The 18,681-nt window shown below is 40.6% G+C and overlaps 1 protein-coding gene across 1 annotated transcript in view; it reads right to left on the bottom strand.

Annotated features, from left to right (window-relative positions):
* Positions 1-3,500: 3,500 nt before the first annotated feature.
* Positions 3,501-18,681, bottom strand: part of adamts18 (ADAM metallopeptidase with thrombospondin type 1 motif, 18) — a 56,953-nt gene continuing 41,772 nt past the window's right edge. Inside the window, exons 17-24 of the mRNA XM_005726311.1 lie at positions 16,522-16,642; positions 15,590-15,716; positions 11,424-11,628; positions 9,049-9,243; positions 7,173-7,243; positions 6,826-6,991; positions 5,248-5,446; positions 3,501-4,423 (exon numbers count right to left, since the gene is read on the bottom strand). Coding sequence (XP_005726368.1) covers positions 4,308-4,423; positions 5,248-5,446; positions 6,826-6,991; positions 7,173-7,243; positions 9,049-9,243; positions 11,424-11,628; positions 15,590-15,716; positions 16,522-16,642 — 1,200 coding nt within the window. The 3' untranslated portion in view covers positions 3,501-4,307. The remainder of the gene's footprint in view (positions 4,424-5,247; positions 5,447-6,825; positions 6,992-7,172; positions 7,244-9,048; positions 9,244-11,423; positions 11,629-15,589; positions 15,717-16,521; positions 16,643-18,681) is intronic.

Genomic DNA, 18,681 nt, shown 5'->3' with positions numbered 1-18,681 from the left:
TCTCACTTTCTCTCAGTCCACACACACACATACACACACAGAGACACTCATACACAGGCTTAGATGGAACTTTGTTAAGATGTGATTAGACTGACTGTCAGTTGTGAGAGGTCCTATCAGGGTTCACTGCCTGCCAAGTGCACACAAACGACGGTCTTAGCCGGCCTGCCTGACACTTAGCTAGCGGAGAAATGTCTAAGCTGAAAATAACAGCCGACCCTGACTTACAACTGGACCGACAACAACTGGTGCTTTGCCAACTGGAAAACAGGAAACAGGAAAGAAATACCTGCATCACTCAGCCTGGGTAGCTCAAGTATTAAGAGAGACAGGCCTATTTTGGAGTTGACAGACCAAGGCAGGCATTTACTTTCGTGCAGTGTGCTCATTGTGTACCAGGTTCCAAAAAAGGTACACTTCTTTTTCTTTGGACAAGGTTTCTCATAGCGGCGGGTTGTTTCAGGAGACATGAAAACAGATGTGATGAATTTTAAACAAGGCCACAGCCATGCTAGTGGCTCACTGAGGCTCTAGCAAGGCACAGATGTGCTCCCAAAATGCTAGCATCAGCATCCTTATAAGCATTAGGCAACAATACTAAAATGCTAAACATTAACCTCAAAGTACAGCTTGATGTCAAAATCATGTGGTATTAAAGTTTTTGCCTAATAATGGATTTTTAAGGTTTGTCTGTTTTCCCTTTAATGTAGTCATTCCCGATGGCTGTAATAGATATCCCCATCAGGTTGGCTGTTGCTGTTTTGTGCTTCCTAACTTCCCTGATAGAGCTGGAGTATACAAAGTTGCCATGACCCTTAGAGTCAAACTGCCACATTAATGGAAGCATATCAGGTTTAAGTTAACCAGATTTAATATTTCTGAGATCATTAAATTCATTGACAGATGTTACTGCTACTGCCAAATTTTAGTCAATCTGTCATCAGAGTTTACTATAAATAAAAACGTATTTTTATGGTGTAAAATTTGCACACTTGTCCTCCGTGGCTAAAATGCCAACATCTGGTTCCATTGCATTGATTGACAGGATGTAGCAGGTGAGCATTGTCAATTCCTGAAATTATCGTTGTCAACAACCCCCTATAGGATGGGATTAATCAAACTTATTAATACTGACTTCTGGTATCTATAGATAGATATTAGAACATTTTTAGGAATATTGTCGTATAATTCTCTGCAAACACTTTTTATCCAGCATACACTAAACTTGTTTAAGCTCTGAGTGCATCAGAAAAACTTGTCTGATTAAAGTGATGAATTATCAGTTTATATTTTGGGGACGTTTTTAAGTTTTGATGTTGCAAGCACATTACCCAACAAATCCAAATTCAAGTGAGGATGCCAAATAAAGAGCTACTCCTCCATTTCTGCATTTTTATTTGAGTCTCAATCTCTTTATTTCTCCACGGCAGTAATGCCAAGGGTTGATGTGGCTCCCCATGCTAAGATAATCAAAATATGTCATTATGAACCAATATGGGCAGAGGAAATTGAGTCCCATCTGGAACTGAAAGCAGGATGGAGATATAGAAATTCTCACATCAGCTCAGCGGTAAAATTGCTGCCCCACTGCGATGTAGACATCACAGGCTGGCTTGTAGGGACATACATATGTATTGTACAAACACTCACCCTTTAAGACACAGGCACACACTTGTAAATGCATGAATCCAAGCAGCAAATGCAGGCATGCAGCTGGGAAACCATGTAACAAGGGTATGCATGCCCAAATTCCAAAAGCATGCTCTCACCCACACACTTCACAGTCAGCCTGATGCTCAGTGAACAAGTTAATTGTGTGTATGTTAGCCATCATATTTGTGTGTATGTGCATGTGCCCCAGCTTGTGGTGTCTGGCTCACAGCATGCCAGTAAACAGCATGCAGCCAAGACGATGTGAGGACTCCAGGCTTCATGATTCATGGAGACGGTTTGATTAAAGAGCAATCGCAGACCCCGCAGAGCGAGAAAGGGTGGCATAATCACTGTAAGAAAAACATTGTTTAGTAGCATAAATCTCAGCATGCTTCTAGTTATGAAAGTTTTGAGAGGGGCAAAAAGTTATCAAATGTCTGAAGTTGCCAAGAGGCCAATAATAGTGAAAGCAGATTCCCACTGAGTGGCCAGACAAATAATGGGCATTAAGTGTCCAACTGGGCAATAATCACAGTGCTCATGGGGATAGAATGCAAGACAACACTAATGCCAAACGTTAAAGTTGCTTCATCAATTTTCTCACAACTAAAAATGATTAAATTTGCATATTTGGTGTGGAAACAGTTTTCTTTTGTGATGACATCAAAGGGTTGCTTTAATGTTTTTGTTTGCAGTCATGGTTCTGATAAGCTGAACATGGCCTACTCTGTACTTAAATTGACAGCCACCATTACCAACTAGCTAATAGTCAGGCACTTTAAGAGCCTTTTTTTTTCCAAAGGTAAAGACACATTGATTTACTTTCACTTTGCATGCATATTTGTTCCATTAACTTCAAGTTGCCTAAATATAAATTAAGACAGGTTTTAAAATGACAATATTATATGCTGCTTTTTACTGCTCTACTGGTCTCCTGTGTTTACCAGTTAGTTGCTAACCTTGCTAATTCTTTTGTGTGGTCTTATGCAAAGTGAGAATAACAGTTTGTTTTTTTTAGACTGATCAGAGAAGAGAAAGTGAATTGTAAAGATGTGGGGGAAATATAAAAAAAAAAACAAGAAGTTAAAATGCATCACATTTTTTCATTGGTTTGTCACTACAGGCAACAGTTTTATGTACGAAGAAAATTTTAGCCTGACTACAATTTCGTTTTTATACTGTATATTTATATACATCTATAAATACAGTATTGCCTGAAGTCTCAAATTATTAGTCGTTTTCTTAAGGGGGTAAATCAAATAGCATAATAGGTGAGTTTGTAGACTATTTATATATTGATCAATCATGTTTGCAGATTCTTTTAGTTAAAGAAACAGATATTGGTTTGTTTACGTCTTGATTTCATATTGGTTCAAGGGTGTTTTTGCTTTTCTTCCTTGATCTCTTTTAAGAAATTGTATTTATCGGTTGCTATAAATGTAGATATTGAGAGACCAGCCAATAGGTAATATTGGATTGCCAATAAATCAGTCAGTCTATTTTACATTACTGTCTGCTTTTAGAATTTGAGCCATTAAAATTCCCTTCAACCAAACTACTGCATATATGTTGTTTTTATGTTGTTTTGTGCCCCAATCAAAACAGAAATGAACACGAGTGCATCATCTCTTATCTCAAGCTCAACCTGCCACGTCTCTATATTTTGACCAGACTTCTGTGGAGAACACACCTACACTACTCTCTCTCAATAACCAAAACCCCTTGCTATCTAGACTGCACCCACGCTTACCGAGCAATCATCCTCTTCTCTCCCTCTTCACCCTCCTCTACTCTCCCCCAGGCTTGCAGACAGCCTTACTCATTATTCACCTCATTGTGGCTGTAATCGATAGAGAGAATGCAGTGAAGAAAAGAAAAGCAGATAGATGGTGAAGTTATTTACCATAAAGATAAAGCAGAGATTTAAAAAAAAAATACAACCACTTACAACGCAGTTGAATAACATATTTTAGGTACACAGATACGGATGTTTAAATAGCACTGACATGAATGTGACGTGGTGCGATTCAGGAGTAGTAAACAGGACAAGTGGACATCATGTGAAGGAGAAGTGCAGTTCACCTGATTACTAACCCCCCATATAAAACTGAATCATGTGAATGCAAGGGTGACTGGCACAAAACACAAAAATAACATGTCCCAAATCCACTGTAAATCTCACAAAATGTAAAATCATATATTAGGACCCATAATAACTTAAACAAAGACATACGAAACCAGATGCCTTTAAATGCACAACATATAACTAATCACACTATTGTTCTTTCCTGTTGTCCTGATGGCTTTCTAGTTTCAGGGGTTTCAAGAGGAAAATACTCCACAAAATATCAAGATACATATATTTTACAACAAGTCTTCAGTTTGGATTTCACTGTCTTTCCAGTTTCAATGTGAGCATTGACCTGATGACACCACTTTGGCAGAAGAGCATCAGCAGCCACGTTGCCTTCTTGAACAAAGTCTGTGTATGTACTCTTTCACTTCTATACAAAATGCATTAGTCAAGTACTCCAGGAAGAAAACACACATTGCTGTGCACAGTCCTGTGTGTAGTGGGTATTTGCCCCTGAATGGCCTCCGTAGCAGCACTTTTGTTCGAGGCTGGCCGTTGTGGACTCAGAGGTGTCAGAGCTCTATGGCTTCTTGCTGGAGCAGGACTTGCAGCACTGCTCTCCATAGAACTTGTGGTTACAGACGCCGTGCTGAGGGACCAAGTGGCACCAGCTGAAGTGATCCACACAGTGTTCTTCTGAAGAGAAAACAAAAAGAAGCAATGCTATTATACATATTATAAGAATAAACATTAACTTGAAGATATGAGAATAAACAAAGCAAAGAAAGTAGCAAACCAGAAAACATTTGACTAAATTATTGCTAAACTTTTTTGTTTTTCAGTTCATTCAGTGACTAATTAGTTGAACACCAACACACACAGTGCTAATGTCAGCATGTTAATATGCTCCCAATGGCAATACTAACATGCTGGTTTTAAGCTGCGTATAGGCCAGTGTTTAATGATGTTAATAACTGTTACACACTTTAGTGTGATGGCCTGCTAATATAAATGGACTGATACTTATACAGTGCTTGTTATTGAAAGCCATTTACAAACACTCGTTCGTACAGCATTTAATTCTATGCCTTTAAGCACTTTTTAACTATCATGCACACAATCATACTCTGATGGATGCATCAGGGGCAATTTGGAGTTCACTATTTTGCTCAAGAACGCCTAAACTGGAGGAAATGAGGACTGCGCCACCAACCTTCCAATTAATAGTCCAAATGCTCTCTTGTCTGAGTCATCGCCACCGAAAAGGTGAGAAATGGTTCAGCTCCTTAACATGCAAAATACTAACAAACTGAAGTGTGCTACACACCAGTGTGTTAGCATGCTAACTAATTGGTTTGCGATATTACTTTGATACAGTATGACGCTAACTCTTGCAAACTCTTGGGCTGCTAGTCTTTGAATGAAATCTCAATAGTAAATCTCCTCCATGTCTGTAATTATATGGTCATCATTTAATGATGCTGAATAAATTTGTTCTTTGCTCCCTCGGAGAAATATACCTTTCAGTGCTGGTCCAGCAGCTGTGACCCGGCTGCTAGAGCGATGTGCTGGAGCCGGGGGAGCAGCCGGGCAGAACTGTGTGTTGCATGCCCTAGAAGTGACAGGCCTCTGGTGTGGCAGGCAGCCAGCTGCGGGGCGACCTTGTCGAAGACATTGGATGGATCGAGTCTGGACTCCTCCGCCACAGGACACAGAGCACTGAGACAAAGGCAGGAGAGAAGAGGCAGTGAGCCAAAAAGAAAAGAAACAAATGAGAAGAAGAGATACAAGAGGAAGCACAGTCATACAAATAAGAGGGGGAAAAGTTTGAGAGAGGAAAGGCAGCTGTAATAAAGGGATAAGGGGAGGGAGGGGAAAGAATGGAAGAAAACTCTACGCAGAGACAAAGAACAGATGAAGAAAACAAACAACCCTAACACCATGTACCTGCCCTGCAGCAGGTGTCAAGAGATATCTTCTCTGGTGGAATCATACAAGGATCACAAGCTTGAGATCAAGCAGAATAAGACCTGCACTATAAGAGGTTGCCCTTAAGACGTTTTGCATAATAGATGATGTAACACATAGTCGACACAACCGTACCCCAAAAGACTCTACATCTTTTGGCCTATCCCACATATCCACAGTTCCACTTCTGGCTAAGACCTCTGCTACATCTGTAAGCTTATATCACCTACACTGTATAGTCTGCCACTTAGTTTTCTTGGGGGGGGGGACTTGAATGTGGTATTATGACAATTAATGATTTATGCAAAAGACTCAGACTGAAGAGAGTCTCTTAAACAAAAGCGAAAAAATGCCAATTCAGAGACAGTGAAATAGAAAATAAATAAATTTTTAGAGCTGGTGTACATATCACCCGAGTCTAGAGTGGTGTGTCCAACCCATTCATATTAGAGTGGACACAAGTTAAAGCAAGTTCAATCTGAAGCCCACTAAGCCATTTCAGTATACCTACTGCCAAGGCAGCATTCCATTTGATATCAGTGATTTGCATGGCAAGGACTGAACATGCTGGGTACTGTTAACAATGAAAGGCTGCTCTAGTCAATCATCTGTCACTTACAATGTGTGCAACTTATAAATCTTTACTGTGACAAGTACTGTGACAGAATAGTTCAAAAAGAATGAAATCAGGTATTGAGTAGTTCTTATAGTTTTTACATCAGTATCACATGCCTCATGACATAACCAATCAGAGTCCGACAATGGCAGTCCGTGTTTAGTCCGATTTAAGTGAAAACTGACCTAAGACCAACTCTGTGTGACAGTCGAGGGCTCAGGATGTGTTGCTGATGTGAGCTGACCCATAGAGGCAGTAGTGCAACATGGGTCAGTCTGAATAAACTTTAAAGGTAGATAAAATAACATTTCTTGACACGATGTTTAACAAATGGATATGAAGTGTCCCTTTTTATCTTTTTAGCAGTGTAACTTTAACACATCAAAGCTGTAATCATACTGTGTCATATAAGGTAGAAAATCTTCAAACTGTGAGATTTTCAGCTTGAACACACAAGTATCCTTAAAAATCTTTTGATGTAGATAGCATTTAACCAAAGCACAAGAAAATCTACCTGCTGCCAGGGAGAGGCGTACCAGCCTAAGACCACTACGCTTGAGGTCGTTCTTCCAGGGACCACCCGAGGGAGCTCTGGGCATGGACCTCGGTTGCATCCTTGCTGAAGATCCACCAAAGGTTTGGCTATATTCCTGCACCTCCGTATAGTAAACGCCACATACCTGTGCAACGAGAGGACAGGCTATCTGCTCAAAATGACTATTCCTACAGAGCTTCTCATTTGAAAAACATTGAAATTCTGACTCAGATGATAGTAAACAGATGGCACAGTGGGGTCTCAAGTATCTGTGCAGATCTATTAAAGTATGAGGGATGTCTTAGTGTGTAGTTGAAGGCACATACCCTCCCTGTGAGTCTCTCTCCCCACAGTGAAGCTCTCTTTTCTGGATGCCTGAGCCACACGACCTGGAGCACTGAAACAGAGTGCAAGCAGGAGGGACAGCTTTAGAAAATGAACTCTGTGAGTGGTTGTAAGTGATGGGATGGTTCCTGTAGTTACAGACACCGCAAGCTCATTTACTGTTGTAGTTAAGGAGCAAAAAAAAAAAAGAAAAAAAAGAAAACCCTGATATGCTTTACTGTGTATTTTTCAGTCATTATATATGATGAGCAGACAGTTTGTGTCACCTGTGTGTTTTATCAGCCCAGCTTTCTGCTACAACAGGTAAAAATATGACCATCTTTGGCACAAATGCAGAAAAAAAATCCTATCTGAACTGACTTCCACAGATTCACCTGGGTGAAACTTCTCAGTATTAGTATCGAGTGAGCCAACACATTTGATCTGTCACAAAGTAGCAGCCGCTGCTAATCATTATCCATTTCAGAAGCATGGGACCCCATTAACCACCTATCATTCACACTCATGGCTCCAAGTGTAGAGCAAAACAAATATTTACTAACAACTAAGTACTTTCAATGGGGCAAATAAAAGTCACAGCACGCAAAGTTTAGTCGAGCAGAAACAATCTATAACATTTCTGACTATACATGTTATACATTTCCAAAACTGCACTTCCTAAGGCTACGGTGGGCAATTTGAACATGCCAGGCAGACACCCTGTTAATGGCTAGAAAAGGTTCAGGGCCTACAAGGTTCAGTACACTGAAGGCTTGAAGAGCAACAGGGAGGATGAAAAAGAGGTTGGAGCTAGATGAGAAGAATATGTGCACAAAAGAGGAGCTTGAAGTTTTTTGGTTTTGAAAAATGAGACTCGTTTTGCTGTCATTTGTGGTCACACTGCTTCTGTCCTTCTGCGCTCACTCACTTTCTCTCTCTTTCACTCTCAGCTTATTAAAAGTGAGCGGGACCCAGGCAGCTCCCTCTCACACAGCCACAGAGAAGCAGAGTGAAGTGCAAGAGGCTCGAGTATCTCACTAACACAGCCAAGATTTTTCACAGATGTTTGTTTTTTTCACTGCAATTATTAAGTTAACGTTGCTATTTGTAAAAAGAATGCAAAAAAGGGCTTCAGGTGTAGATAATTGTACTGTTTTCTTCATCTCTCAATATTCAAACATCTTCTTTCAGCTGCGCTCACCACAGCAGATCGTAAAATATTAATTAGGTCACCTACTGTAATTTGCGCATTGGTAGTATGTACTGATAATTTGTGAAATGAAATGAATTATAAACACTACGGTTAGTTTAATTCCCTGATTTTGGTTGTTGGTAGTTTCTTTGCAGAAATGCATCTTCCACAGGTCACAAAAAGTTAGATGTTCAGTTTTGTAAAATATATAGAGTTACTTATTTCCCCCAACCTGCCTCCTCTACTCCCAGTTCAATTTGTTTGTGCCAGTATTATTTTCAACAAGCGCAGTGCGGGGAAATGAAGCAGAGGAGTAATGATAGTTCCAGATGAAACATGTTGCATTTCATTCTGGTCTATTGAGGCTGCTGGCTGTGAAACTGCTTTCTCTGTTCTATGATAGATTTCTCCCTGTATGATTGTTAAGTGTTTTTGAAAAATGGGCAAGCTAGAAAGAGGGCTTTGTATTCTTTATTCTGAGGGTCCAACATCAAAAAAAAGAATGTTTATTCCTGATGTTTTATATAGTTTCAGGACACTACTTTTTCATCTGTCGCAGTGTACTGAGACAGACACACCAATAAGCAACAAACTGACCCACAAATAGAAATGCCTCACTGCGGATCTGAACTCAAAATTCAGTTCACTTCCATTTTTCTTGAGTTTCATGAGTCCTTTTTTCTTACCTCTCCCCAAGGAGTGGGGATCCACTGAAGCCTTTCATTCTTAGGGCAACGCCGCAGGACGCAGGTCTCTTGGGCTTTGGGTCTGTGGTGCTGTCTGCACATGCTGTCGGGCACCACCACAGCTTTGGCCCCTGGATCGGTGCTGCGGCAAAACACGGTCCGCTTCCTCAGGCCACGGCCGCAGGTCTTGGAGCACTGAACACGGACAAGTAGGAAGTAAAAGTCATTGTGGAGCAAAAGTCAAAACTACAGATGATCCTTGGGATATTAATGATTCACTAAGCAAAGGTTTAATGGCCATACACAGATTACTTGCACGCACATACACTGTAACTTATAGTCTTATGATTGGTTTAACCTTCAGCTTCCATCACATTTAAACATTAGGCCATATTAACAGCAGTTAAATCCTTGGCACAGACACTGTTAATGCATTCCTAATTCACCACATGGTGGATAAGCAAACAGAAGGTCACTGGTTTGATGGCAGCACATTATGGCCTGTCATTAAACACAATAAACCAATAACTCTGGGATGAATGTGACCCCAACTCATCAAAGTCCTCACTAACAGCAGACATTGGTTCTGTAAACTCCATGTGAACTGCAGAGAGATGGACAGCAGAGTCGAACTGCCCCACTGGGACTGAGGAGCACAGCCATCAGGGCAGATTATCTGAACACACCGCATTAATTTATTAGAGAACAGACACACACATCTGAGCATCTACACTCACAACTACACACATCCCAGTTGTCCTCTTGTCACTAAAAGCTCCGATTGATCTTTTCAGGGACGCTGGCCTTGTCTCTGCCTGACCGCAAACTGAACTCAGGCTGCTGTTACAAAATAGTGCAAACACACAATTTGAGTGTCCCGAAGAATGATGGCTGAATGGCAGCTGAATGTCCGGACTGCATAGGTCACATCAGCTAAACAACCTGGAACAGTTACAAAGTATCAGATGTGCTGCCAGGCTATTAATATTGTATACAGGGATATGAGCACTGAAAGGCTCAGTCTATTATGTGATGCACTGTAGATAAAGAGGAACCAGCCAAATCCATCAACTAGCCAGATCATTAAACAATGTAATCAAGACCATGCTTTGCAAAGAAACAAAACACAGTTCTGTGCAGCGAATAACTACTCATTGCTTATAAAAGAGTTGACTCCACCTTATGTAGCTGTGTTGTTATTTAAGGATGTGCTATGTTACTAGATGGATACAGTTAGTTCTTAAATAGTGTGTGTCAAACAACACAAAGGACTTAATTTTGACAGGAGGTGAAATATAGAAAAGGGTAAGAATTTGTTTTAATCTGAATTTTTTTAAAACTTTAATATTCCTGACAAGTGATCTTTCTTTACTAGTAAAGACTATTACATTGTGTAATTTATCTCGTACTGTGTTCCACAAATCCAGAACTTCCTATAAATAGGAAAATAATCTTAATGGGACCCACCTATCTAAATAAAGGCAAAAAAATCCAACAGAGGGCAGCAGAGCATTTGTTTGAGCTTGAGTGAAACAACTGACAGCTTGAAAAGGAAACTCAGTGTATGAGTGAATATGTACCTTCCTAGACACAGACAGGGTTCTGTCATGCCGAGACATACCAGTGTGCATTGACCACACACTGGTGATGCTTTACTTGCACTTAAGGAAAATAAATTAGCTATGACAGATATCCCTCATAACCTCTAACCCTTTTAGTAAAAAAATAATGACTTAACAATAGAGTAGGCAAAGACTGGGTATTGACACCTATGAGTGAAATAAACTCATTTTTTAAGCAAAATTTAAAAAACAATACCTAAAGCCTTTTTCATGGTGGGAAATGCACAGAAGTAAATAAAATGTCAGATCGTCTTGGTATAATTCCCTGAAAATGTGTGTAGAAAAAAGTATTCTGCTCTTTTGCTAAGAGCTTTCTGAAGCTGTGCAGTGCTACTGTGTTCTAAATGTGTAATGCCATGGAGAGCACAACAGTTTAATTCTTGAGTTTAACATGTTTGCGTACGGACATTTGCTAAGTGTTAACATTGAGTTTGTTAATGGCACTAGATTGACTGTTGGGTGAAGGGTCAGCAGAGTTATTGCAGACTACCCTATGGGGAACATGAATAACAGTAACTAGTGTCACAGAAATCCATTTAGTAGTTGCCAAAATATTTTCCTTAAACCATGAATATAAACCTCATGTGGTAATAAAGGAAAAGGCAGAGGGTCCCCAAAGTCATTAGGATTTGACTTGCAGGGATCGTAAATGTCAGTACAAAACTTCATAGCGATTCATCCTAGGTCAACGTGGACTGTCAAAATTAAAAGCTACGCTGCTCTTGTGGTTTTGGAATGTTGCTACAAACCCACCTGTGACCAAGATCCAGTGCTCCATTCTGGCGGACAGGACTGGGTGTGGCAGGGCTGGACTTGGGCCGGAGAGATTACAGGGCAGAAGGAGTGCGCCACCACCTCCTCCCGTTGGTAAGTTACCTTCCTCATGCAGCGCAGTGTCCTGGTTTGTTGACCGCCACCACATGACCGACTGCAAGCACCCCAGTCTCCTGGTGCCCAACTGTGCCAAGAGAGCAGAGGAGATTTAAGAAAACATGGAAGGTTTGCCTCAGTCACTGCTCAAATACAGAAATTGAGTTTTATTTAATTGCATCTTACTTTAGTGCCATTCAGCACAGTTGTCTCACAGAGCTGCATATTCCAAGTTCAAGACCTTACAATATCATAGAAACTGACAATCCCACTCTGTGCTTTTCCCAAGTGCATGAGTGGGAAAGAAAAACTTCCTTTTTACCAATTAACCTCAATTACCCACTGAAATACAAGCTGTCATCGCACCAAACATCTCTGAAAAGTTCTTATTGTTGTGCTTCGTAAAACAGCCCTTTCTACCCTGGTTAAATAAAAAAAAATGAATTCATTAAGTTAGATTCTTGGCTCAGAGCTGGTTATCAGCAATAAAAGAAAAGACAGAATATATCTTCATGTCTCTGCAGTTCGATCAATCTCCATATTTATCATTGTATATGAAACTAAACATGAAAACCATTTCTATACCTGACTCTTAATGACAGCTTTTTCAAGTTCCTCAAGGCCAACCACAACATGCAACACTTTTTCTTCCCCTTTGGTTTGTTTGGCTCATTTATTTCTCTTTCACCTGTTCACTCTGCCCTCATCTTCTTACTTCTAATCTCTTCGCTCTTTGTCCTTTTGAAATCCTGCTTCACCACTGATGAAAAGCCTCCTGTTATGTCTAAAATAGTTTCTTTCTTGGCATCAGGGCTGTAGGGGGAGATTTCACCAAATGAGTGGTCTGACAACCACAGGCTTAGAAGAGGGAGATGGAGGGATGGGCAGATGGCGCTGTCCAGTTCTGAGAGAACACGCTACCACAGGGACCATTCCTCCATACCACCGACCTGCTTCAGGGGAAGAAAAATGCTTTCATTTTTGTTCAAATGCCACAGGCAAATGAAGCTGCGGGACTAAACTACAATTTGGAAATGGGATAGATGTCAACCAGTGGGACCCAAAAGGAATGGTTTGGGATTTTTTGGCTTGTGGACTGTTTTGCTTTTTCCCCTGCTGTTTTTCCTGGCTTATAAATAACAATATATCATTGGGGGAAAGTGGCTGAAGAGCCACTCCGCTTCACTGCAAACCACCACTGACCTAGCTGTAATTTGTATCTCTAAAATGTTTCATTACCTGAGGTAGGAACAGCACATTGCTGCAAAGGAGGTTCTGAAAAGCTCGACTGTATATTTTCTGGTACTTGCATGGCTGCAGACCAGGTACCACCAGTGAATGGAACTATTCTAATTCTAATATTGGAGCCGTGTGGTTTTCTTAAGATCCTAAGCATAATTATATACCACAATCCAACCTTCTTTAACAAGCTGCTTGTCTGGTTTGCATTTCCCACACATGTCCAGTCCTTTAGCAAATGCATTTACTGTGTCCTTTGTCTCTTCACAAACATTCAGTGAGCTCTAGAAGCTGTTGCAAGTTGAAAAGAGTAATAAGATAAAGGTGCTCTTTTCATGTTGAAGTTATTTTACTCTTAACTTTGCAGTATAGATCCTAAAAAGTGGTAAATATGCCTGGTACATAGATCGTTTGAACTGATTTGTTGGCACTTACAAAACTGATGTTCATGCTGAGTTAAATATCTTTAAAGGAGGATTCTCTTCCTAATTTCAAGCTAGCCCAAATGTTTGAACTGACTTATTAAAATTCTCCTTCCGTCCCCATGTTATGGGAACCTGCTGCAACATCACAGTCCAGCATCCCCGCAAAGTAGAGAGAGAACAGGTCTAAAGCAAAAGAAAGGGAGTAGATAAGAGTGAACGGGTGAAGCTGTGTGTGTATTTTATGTGAGGCTGTGAGCGTTGGGCTTGGGGTGGGGGTTGACTGGCTCTGCATGGCTAGACTGGCCTGGCCCCATGGGAATCCTTCCATCTCTGCACAATAAAACATGGATAGGCCTGTCAGCACCCGAGATACATGTCACAGAGATAAACAGGCACTTTCACATTACCCCTCCTTCCAGACACACACACACACACACACACACACACACACACACACACACACACACTCGCACTGTTCACTCACATAGTACACATGCATCCACTTCATTGTCAATTTTTCTTTTCTCTGCTGGGCTCTTGAATGCGTGCCCATACATCCTGGAGGTCTTAATGCAGTCATTAAAGCTTTCATGCTGCTCACTCAACTCAACTTGCTTCCTGTGTAGCATCCATAAATTGGCCCATACTCACAACCATCTGAGAAAAACTGTCAGCTACTGTAGAAAATAGAATCCATGGGTGTCAAGCTTATTTATTTCCCTGCATGGACAGTAATTATTTATACCATTTTCTGCGCTAAGCAAAAAGACGCGGATGGGACACGCAACAAGGCTGTTTAATAGCTTTCACCGAGATAGCAGAAATGGTATGCCCAAGATTAGGAGCAGGAAATGTCCTCTCGGGTGGTGGGAAACTTAGTAAGAAACAGAGGCTGTATGCTGGAGGTGTAACTGATAGCTGTCTGGCTTATTCAACTCCTGACACAGGAGAAAGTTCAGTCTGGACTTGTTGTAGCATGGCTAATAGTGAACAAAATAACAACATCATTAAGATCAGAGAAGCAGCTTATATTTCTACTTTTAAAGCACGGTTTGGACCAGAAATACATGATTCCAGCATTATGCATTTGGAAAAGGAACTATAAGAATGCATGCTGCCTTTCTATGTTGGCATGTTGCTTTTCTCTGTGTGTGTGTTTGCATGTGCATGAGTGAGTACTCTCTCTGAACCTAAGACACAGTTTCTTGCCTGTTCTTTGGAGCAATGCTGTAAATCAAGCTAGCTCAATTTCCCCAAGCCAAAGCCCTACATACTGTAGAAGAGGGGCCATTTATTCAGCGCTGTTTCAACTTGTTACTCCACTGAACTATCTCCTGTTTTCCTCCTTTGCTTGCTGCATTGGTCCCAAAATGCACTGTCTCCTTTAAAAATGCATGCCATTAGGCTCAGTGTCTAGACCAAGGAGATAAAACACAGCCATGGTTTTGCTACTGAGAAATGCAGGAAGCTTTGGGCTGAGTATATATGAGAGGGTATGCACAGAAATCAGCAGTCGTTCAGAGCCAGCTTTGATGTCTTCTTCCTGCTCTTTAGCCTTGCTTTTCTTTATTTTTTCATCTCAACCCCAATGTTTCCTTTTTAGTTAAATCATTGCCTAAAATTTGTTTCTTTTTTTTGCATTTGCATAATTTGATATTTAGCCTAAAATGTCACAATCCATATTAAAAATCTAAAGAGTTTGCTATTTTTGTTATTTCACTACAAACACTGACAGAAATATGGACATGACCTCTGTGACTTCAGCGGTAGATTCAGCTCAGATGAAGCATGAGCTTGGAAAGTTTCTTTCTAGTGATCAAAAACAATGTAGCATTTTTTCTCATATTTTGCATTTTTAGGTCTCAGGATCATTAACGGGTTAAAAGGCCATGTTAAAATTGTTTAAACTAAATGGTCTAAATGAAAGAATGAAAATCATCAGGGCATACGTGTAGACAAGAGATCAGTTACCAACACTTGACACTCACATGGAGACACAGCTGGAGAAAACACTTCAAGTCAACAAAGACTTATCCAAAAGAGCACAAGATGCAGTGGGCTTTCATGTGTTTTCTCAAAAAAAAAAAAAGTGGGCCGAGAAAAGACGAGGATAGTGACAAGAAGAACACAGGCTGAGCGGAGTGCTGGCTAGCCACAGCAAATAGACCACAGGCAACCTCTAGACAGCTCAACCACAGTATTTGTGTGTGTGTGTGTGTGTGTGTGTGTGTGTGTGTGTGTGTGTGTGTGTGTGTGTGCGCGCACCTATTAAAAAAAAACAAAACAGCACCCTAGGTTCCTGAAAATTTGGCAGCATAAAGACACATGCCACATATCCCACAGCCAACTGTACACATAGAAATTCTTTGACCCACACACACTTACTATGCAGGGCAAGGCTGCGTATTGCAGAGATGGGAGCCCAGTGCAGGCCTGGTGTGGGGATTACACATGCTGGAGTTGACCTGAGCCTTCTGGTCCTGCAAACAGATAGCCTTGGTTGAGATACGACCTGATGGAGAGACAGGGAGAGAGAAGCAGAGAAATCGTAATGTGTTTCTTTCAGGTAATTAAGGATCTTTATTTTTCATCCCTGCAATGTGGATGCATTTAAAGTCAAATTTAAATTTTCTAACTGTCATGAATCAACACAAAAAATATGTCTACAGGTCTGCCGGCTGTCGCAGCACCTAGAGGCATGGCAAATGAAACTACATGTACCGTAAACACAACAGCTATTCACTAACAAGTAAGCTGGATAGTAGCTGTGAGTCTTTCAGGAGAAAGTCTGACAAAGGTGCTTTTCATTAACCTTAGCACATTTCCTGGAACACTGTTCATCAGGGTATTATACACAACACAAAAACAGCCACACACAGAAAAATCAGACCTATAAACACACACACACAACTTTTCCTTATCACTTTTAGTACATCTGCACATATTTCTGCCTCTCTTTTATTGTAAGCAACTTAGATTCTGTTGCTATGCCGTTCAGGCTTTTCATCAGGGGCTGATTTGATGCATTCCAAATCCTGAGCAGATTTTAAAACGCTGGGGATTTTGTTTCAAATTGAGATGTTAAAAGAAGTCTTCTTAGTTTATTTGCTATTTAATTGATGATCAATTCCATCAATTCCAAGTTTGAAGTCTTTGCTGCTACATTGTCAATTAAAGTAATGTTAGCTTGATTTGACTGTTGCAGTTCAGTGGTGGATTTTGGCAAATGTTAATTTAATTTACTTATCCTGTGTACAGAACTCCTCTAGTTTTATCCAGGCATCAACAGATGGACATACAAATAAAAACTGCCTCACCTCCGGCACAGGGAGCAGAGCAATCCGAGCGCACCACACCCCAGCTGTAATCAGGCTTCCTCTCAGTGCGAGGCAAAGTGTACTCCCATACCACACCCGGGTTCTTTCCCTGCAGAAGGATCTATCAGACAAGAAAACATTCAGTCAAAAAAGGTGACAGCTATGTAGAGAAAGTTTATCTTTTAACCTTTATTTATCAAACTGTAAGTCATCCACCAGGCTACAGCTGCGTTTTCCCAGCTGCTCAAGGGAGTGACACTAGCAACCTTTAGATCCTTCCTCAAAGCTCTAAGCCGCCCTTTGTAGCTTAATTTAGAGAATATAGCATTACTGCATACTAAACAGAAAGGAACACTAAATATTTAAGAAGCTAAGTAAGGCAAATATTTAGCACTGGTTCATCTACATGTCTTTTCAGCACCAAACCCACGTATTCCCTCAAATGTCGACTGATTATTAGACCTCCAGTAATCCATGTATTATGTCTTGCGCATTCTAAACCAAAGCAAATTACCCATTTGTTATGAACCCCACTGTAAGAGACTAAATGCAAGACAACCGCCAATGTGATTAGCCTATTTAGGCCGTTCAAGTTTACTCGAGCTGCTCGACAGACTACCTACTAATGAGAAGATTCTAGAAACCCTACAAAACGCTTTATTCCATTTCTACCCTGAACTGGATGAGCACACTTTTATTTGGATCATATAATGCTCATGCAAGGGACAATTTCCATTTTCTTTTGTGATGTGTCTCTTTTTTTTAACCACGTCCTTTACACAGCCCAGTGATTCTGAGGTACCCTTTCTGCACAAGAGATTTATTTGAACATTCAAGTCAGGCAGAGACTAATGGATGAATGAATGCAGACATGCCCATTACAGGAGAAGCATCAGGCTATCATTAAAAAAAACCCATAAGAATTCCCTGCTGCGGTGAAAAGTTTTGCTTGACATGCATTTACATAGTCAGCTCCTAGTGTGTTATTTTAAACCATTTCAAAACACTGCACTGGATTGTATTCAGCATAGCTTTGTCTCTTTTGCATCCAACCACGGTTTAGTCCAGGTTGGGTAACTATTACTCCTCAGCCCATTTGGCAAAATGTATTAAGTCCACCTGTGATTCTTGAGAAACATCACAGTCTATCAGCATCTGTGATAATGGATTTTGACAGGTGTATTTTCTTTGGGGTATTTCCTAAAGTTGAAAGGAATCTACCATCAACCATTCAACGCCAAGCACCTCCTGGGTTCAATCCACATTAAACAGTTCTGGGACGCTTCCACTAACTTAAAAATAACCTTCTGATTGTTAACTGTCCAATGCATAAAGTCAACTATTGCAAGATGGGGGACAAAAGGAGGGATGCAAATCTATGAGCAAGCAGATACCCAATGTCCGAAAAATGTATCCGTAAGTCAGTGTTTTAAAATCAATACTTCAATTTAATTTTAGTTGGGGCAAAAGTGGTTCTGATGTCACATTTTCTACTTAAGATCTTTCTCAACATCTATATGGTTTAAGTGTCTTTAGGCTGCATTTTTGCCATCAAGTAACCTTAATTACTACCTACGAGTCAAATCAGCAGTGGCAGACCATGTGGAGAGTGTGTGGAGGACCCAGGTGCGGACACAGGCGAGGAGACAGAACTAACTTTAACAAAAGGCGAGCCTTTGTTATGGCTAATATAGGGGCAACATAAAGCAGCAAGGACAGAGGCGAAACTAAACTAGAACCTACACTGGGAAAACTTTGACTTAACTATGACAAACTAGGAAGACTGGCAATGACTATGAACAGGACCTTGTGCAGAGTGCATGATGAAACAATGAAATTCATGAATCACTAACAGAAGCATGAACTGCACAAGAATCCTGAAACTACTTAACCTGACACGACATGAGGGATGTAACACAGATGACACGACGACAAACACAGGAAGACTGAGGACTTAAATACACACATGATCAGGGGAAGTGGAGACATATGAGGACACAGCTGACTAGAATGAAACATAATGACAACACAGGGGAGAGTAACACTAATTACAATGAACAAAACACAGACTCTTCCAAAATAAAACCGGAAACACAGAGACATAGACATGACACAAACTTGACAACAGGAGCCACACAGACATGAAACATGACAAGTGGA

The sequence above is a fragment of the Pundamilia nyererei genome, unplaced genomic scaffold (assembly GCF_000239375.1).
Source record: "Pundamilia nyererei isolate P.nyererei 1_Seehausen unplaced genomic scaffold, PunNye1.0 scaffold00019, whole genome shotgun sequence".
Classification (NCBI taxonomy): domain Eukaryota; kingdom Metazoa; phylum Chordata; class Actinopteri; order Cichliformes; family Cichlidae; genus Pundamilia; species Pundamilia nyererei.
This window is presented reverse-complemented; position numbering and strand designations above follow the sequence as displayed.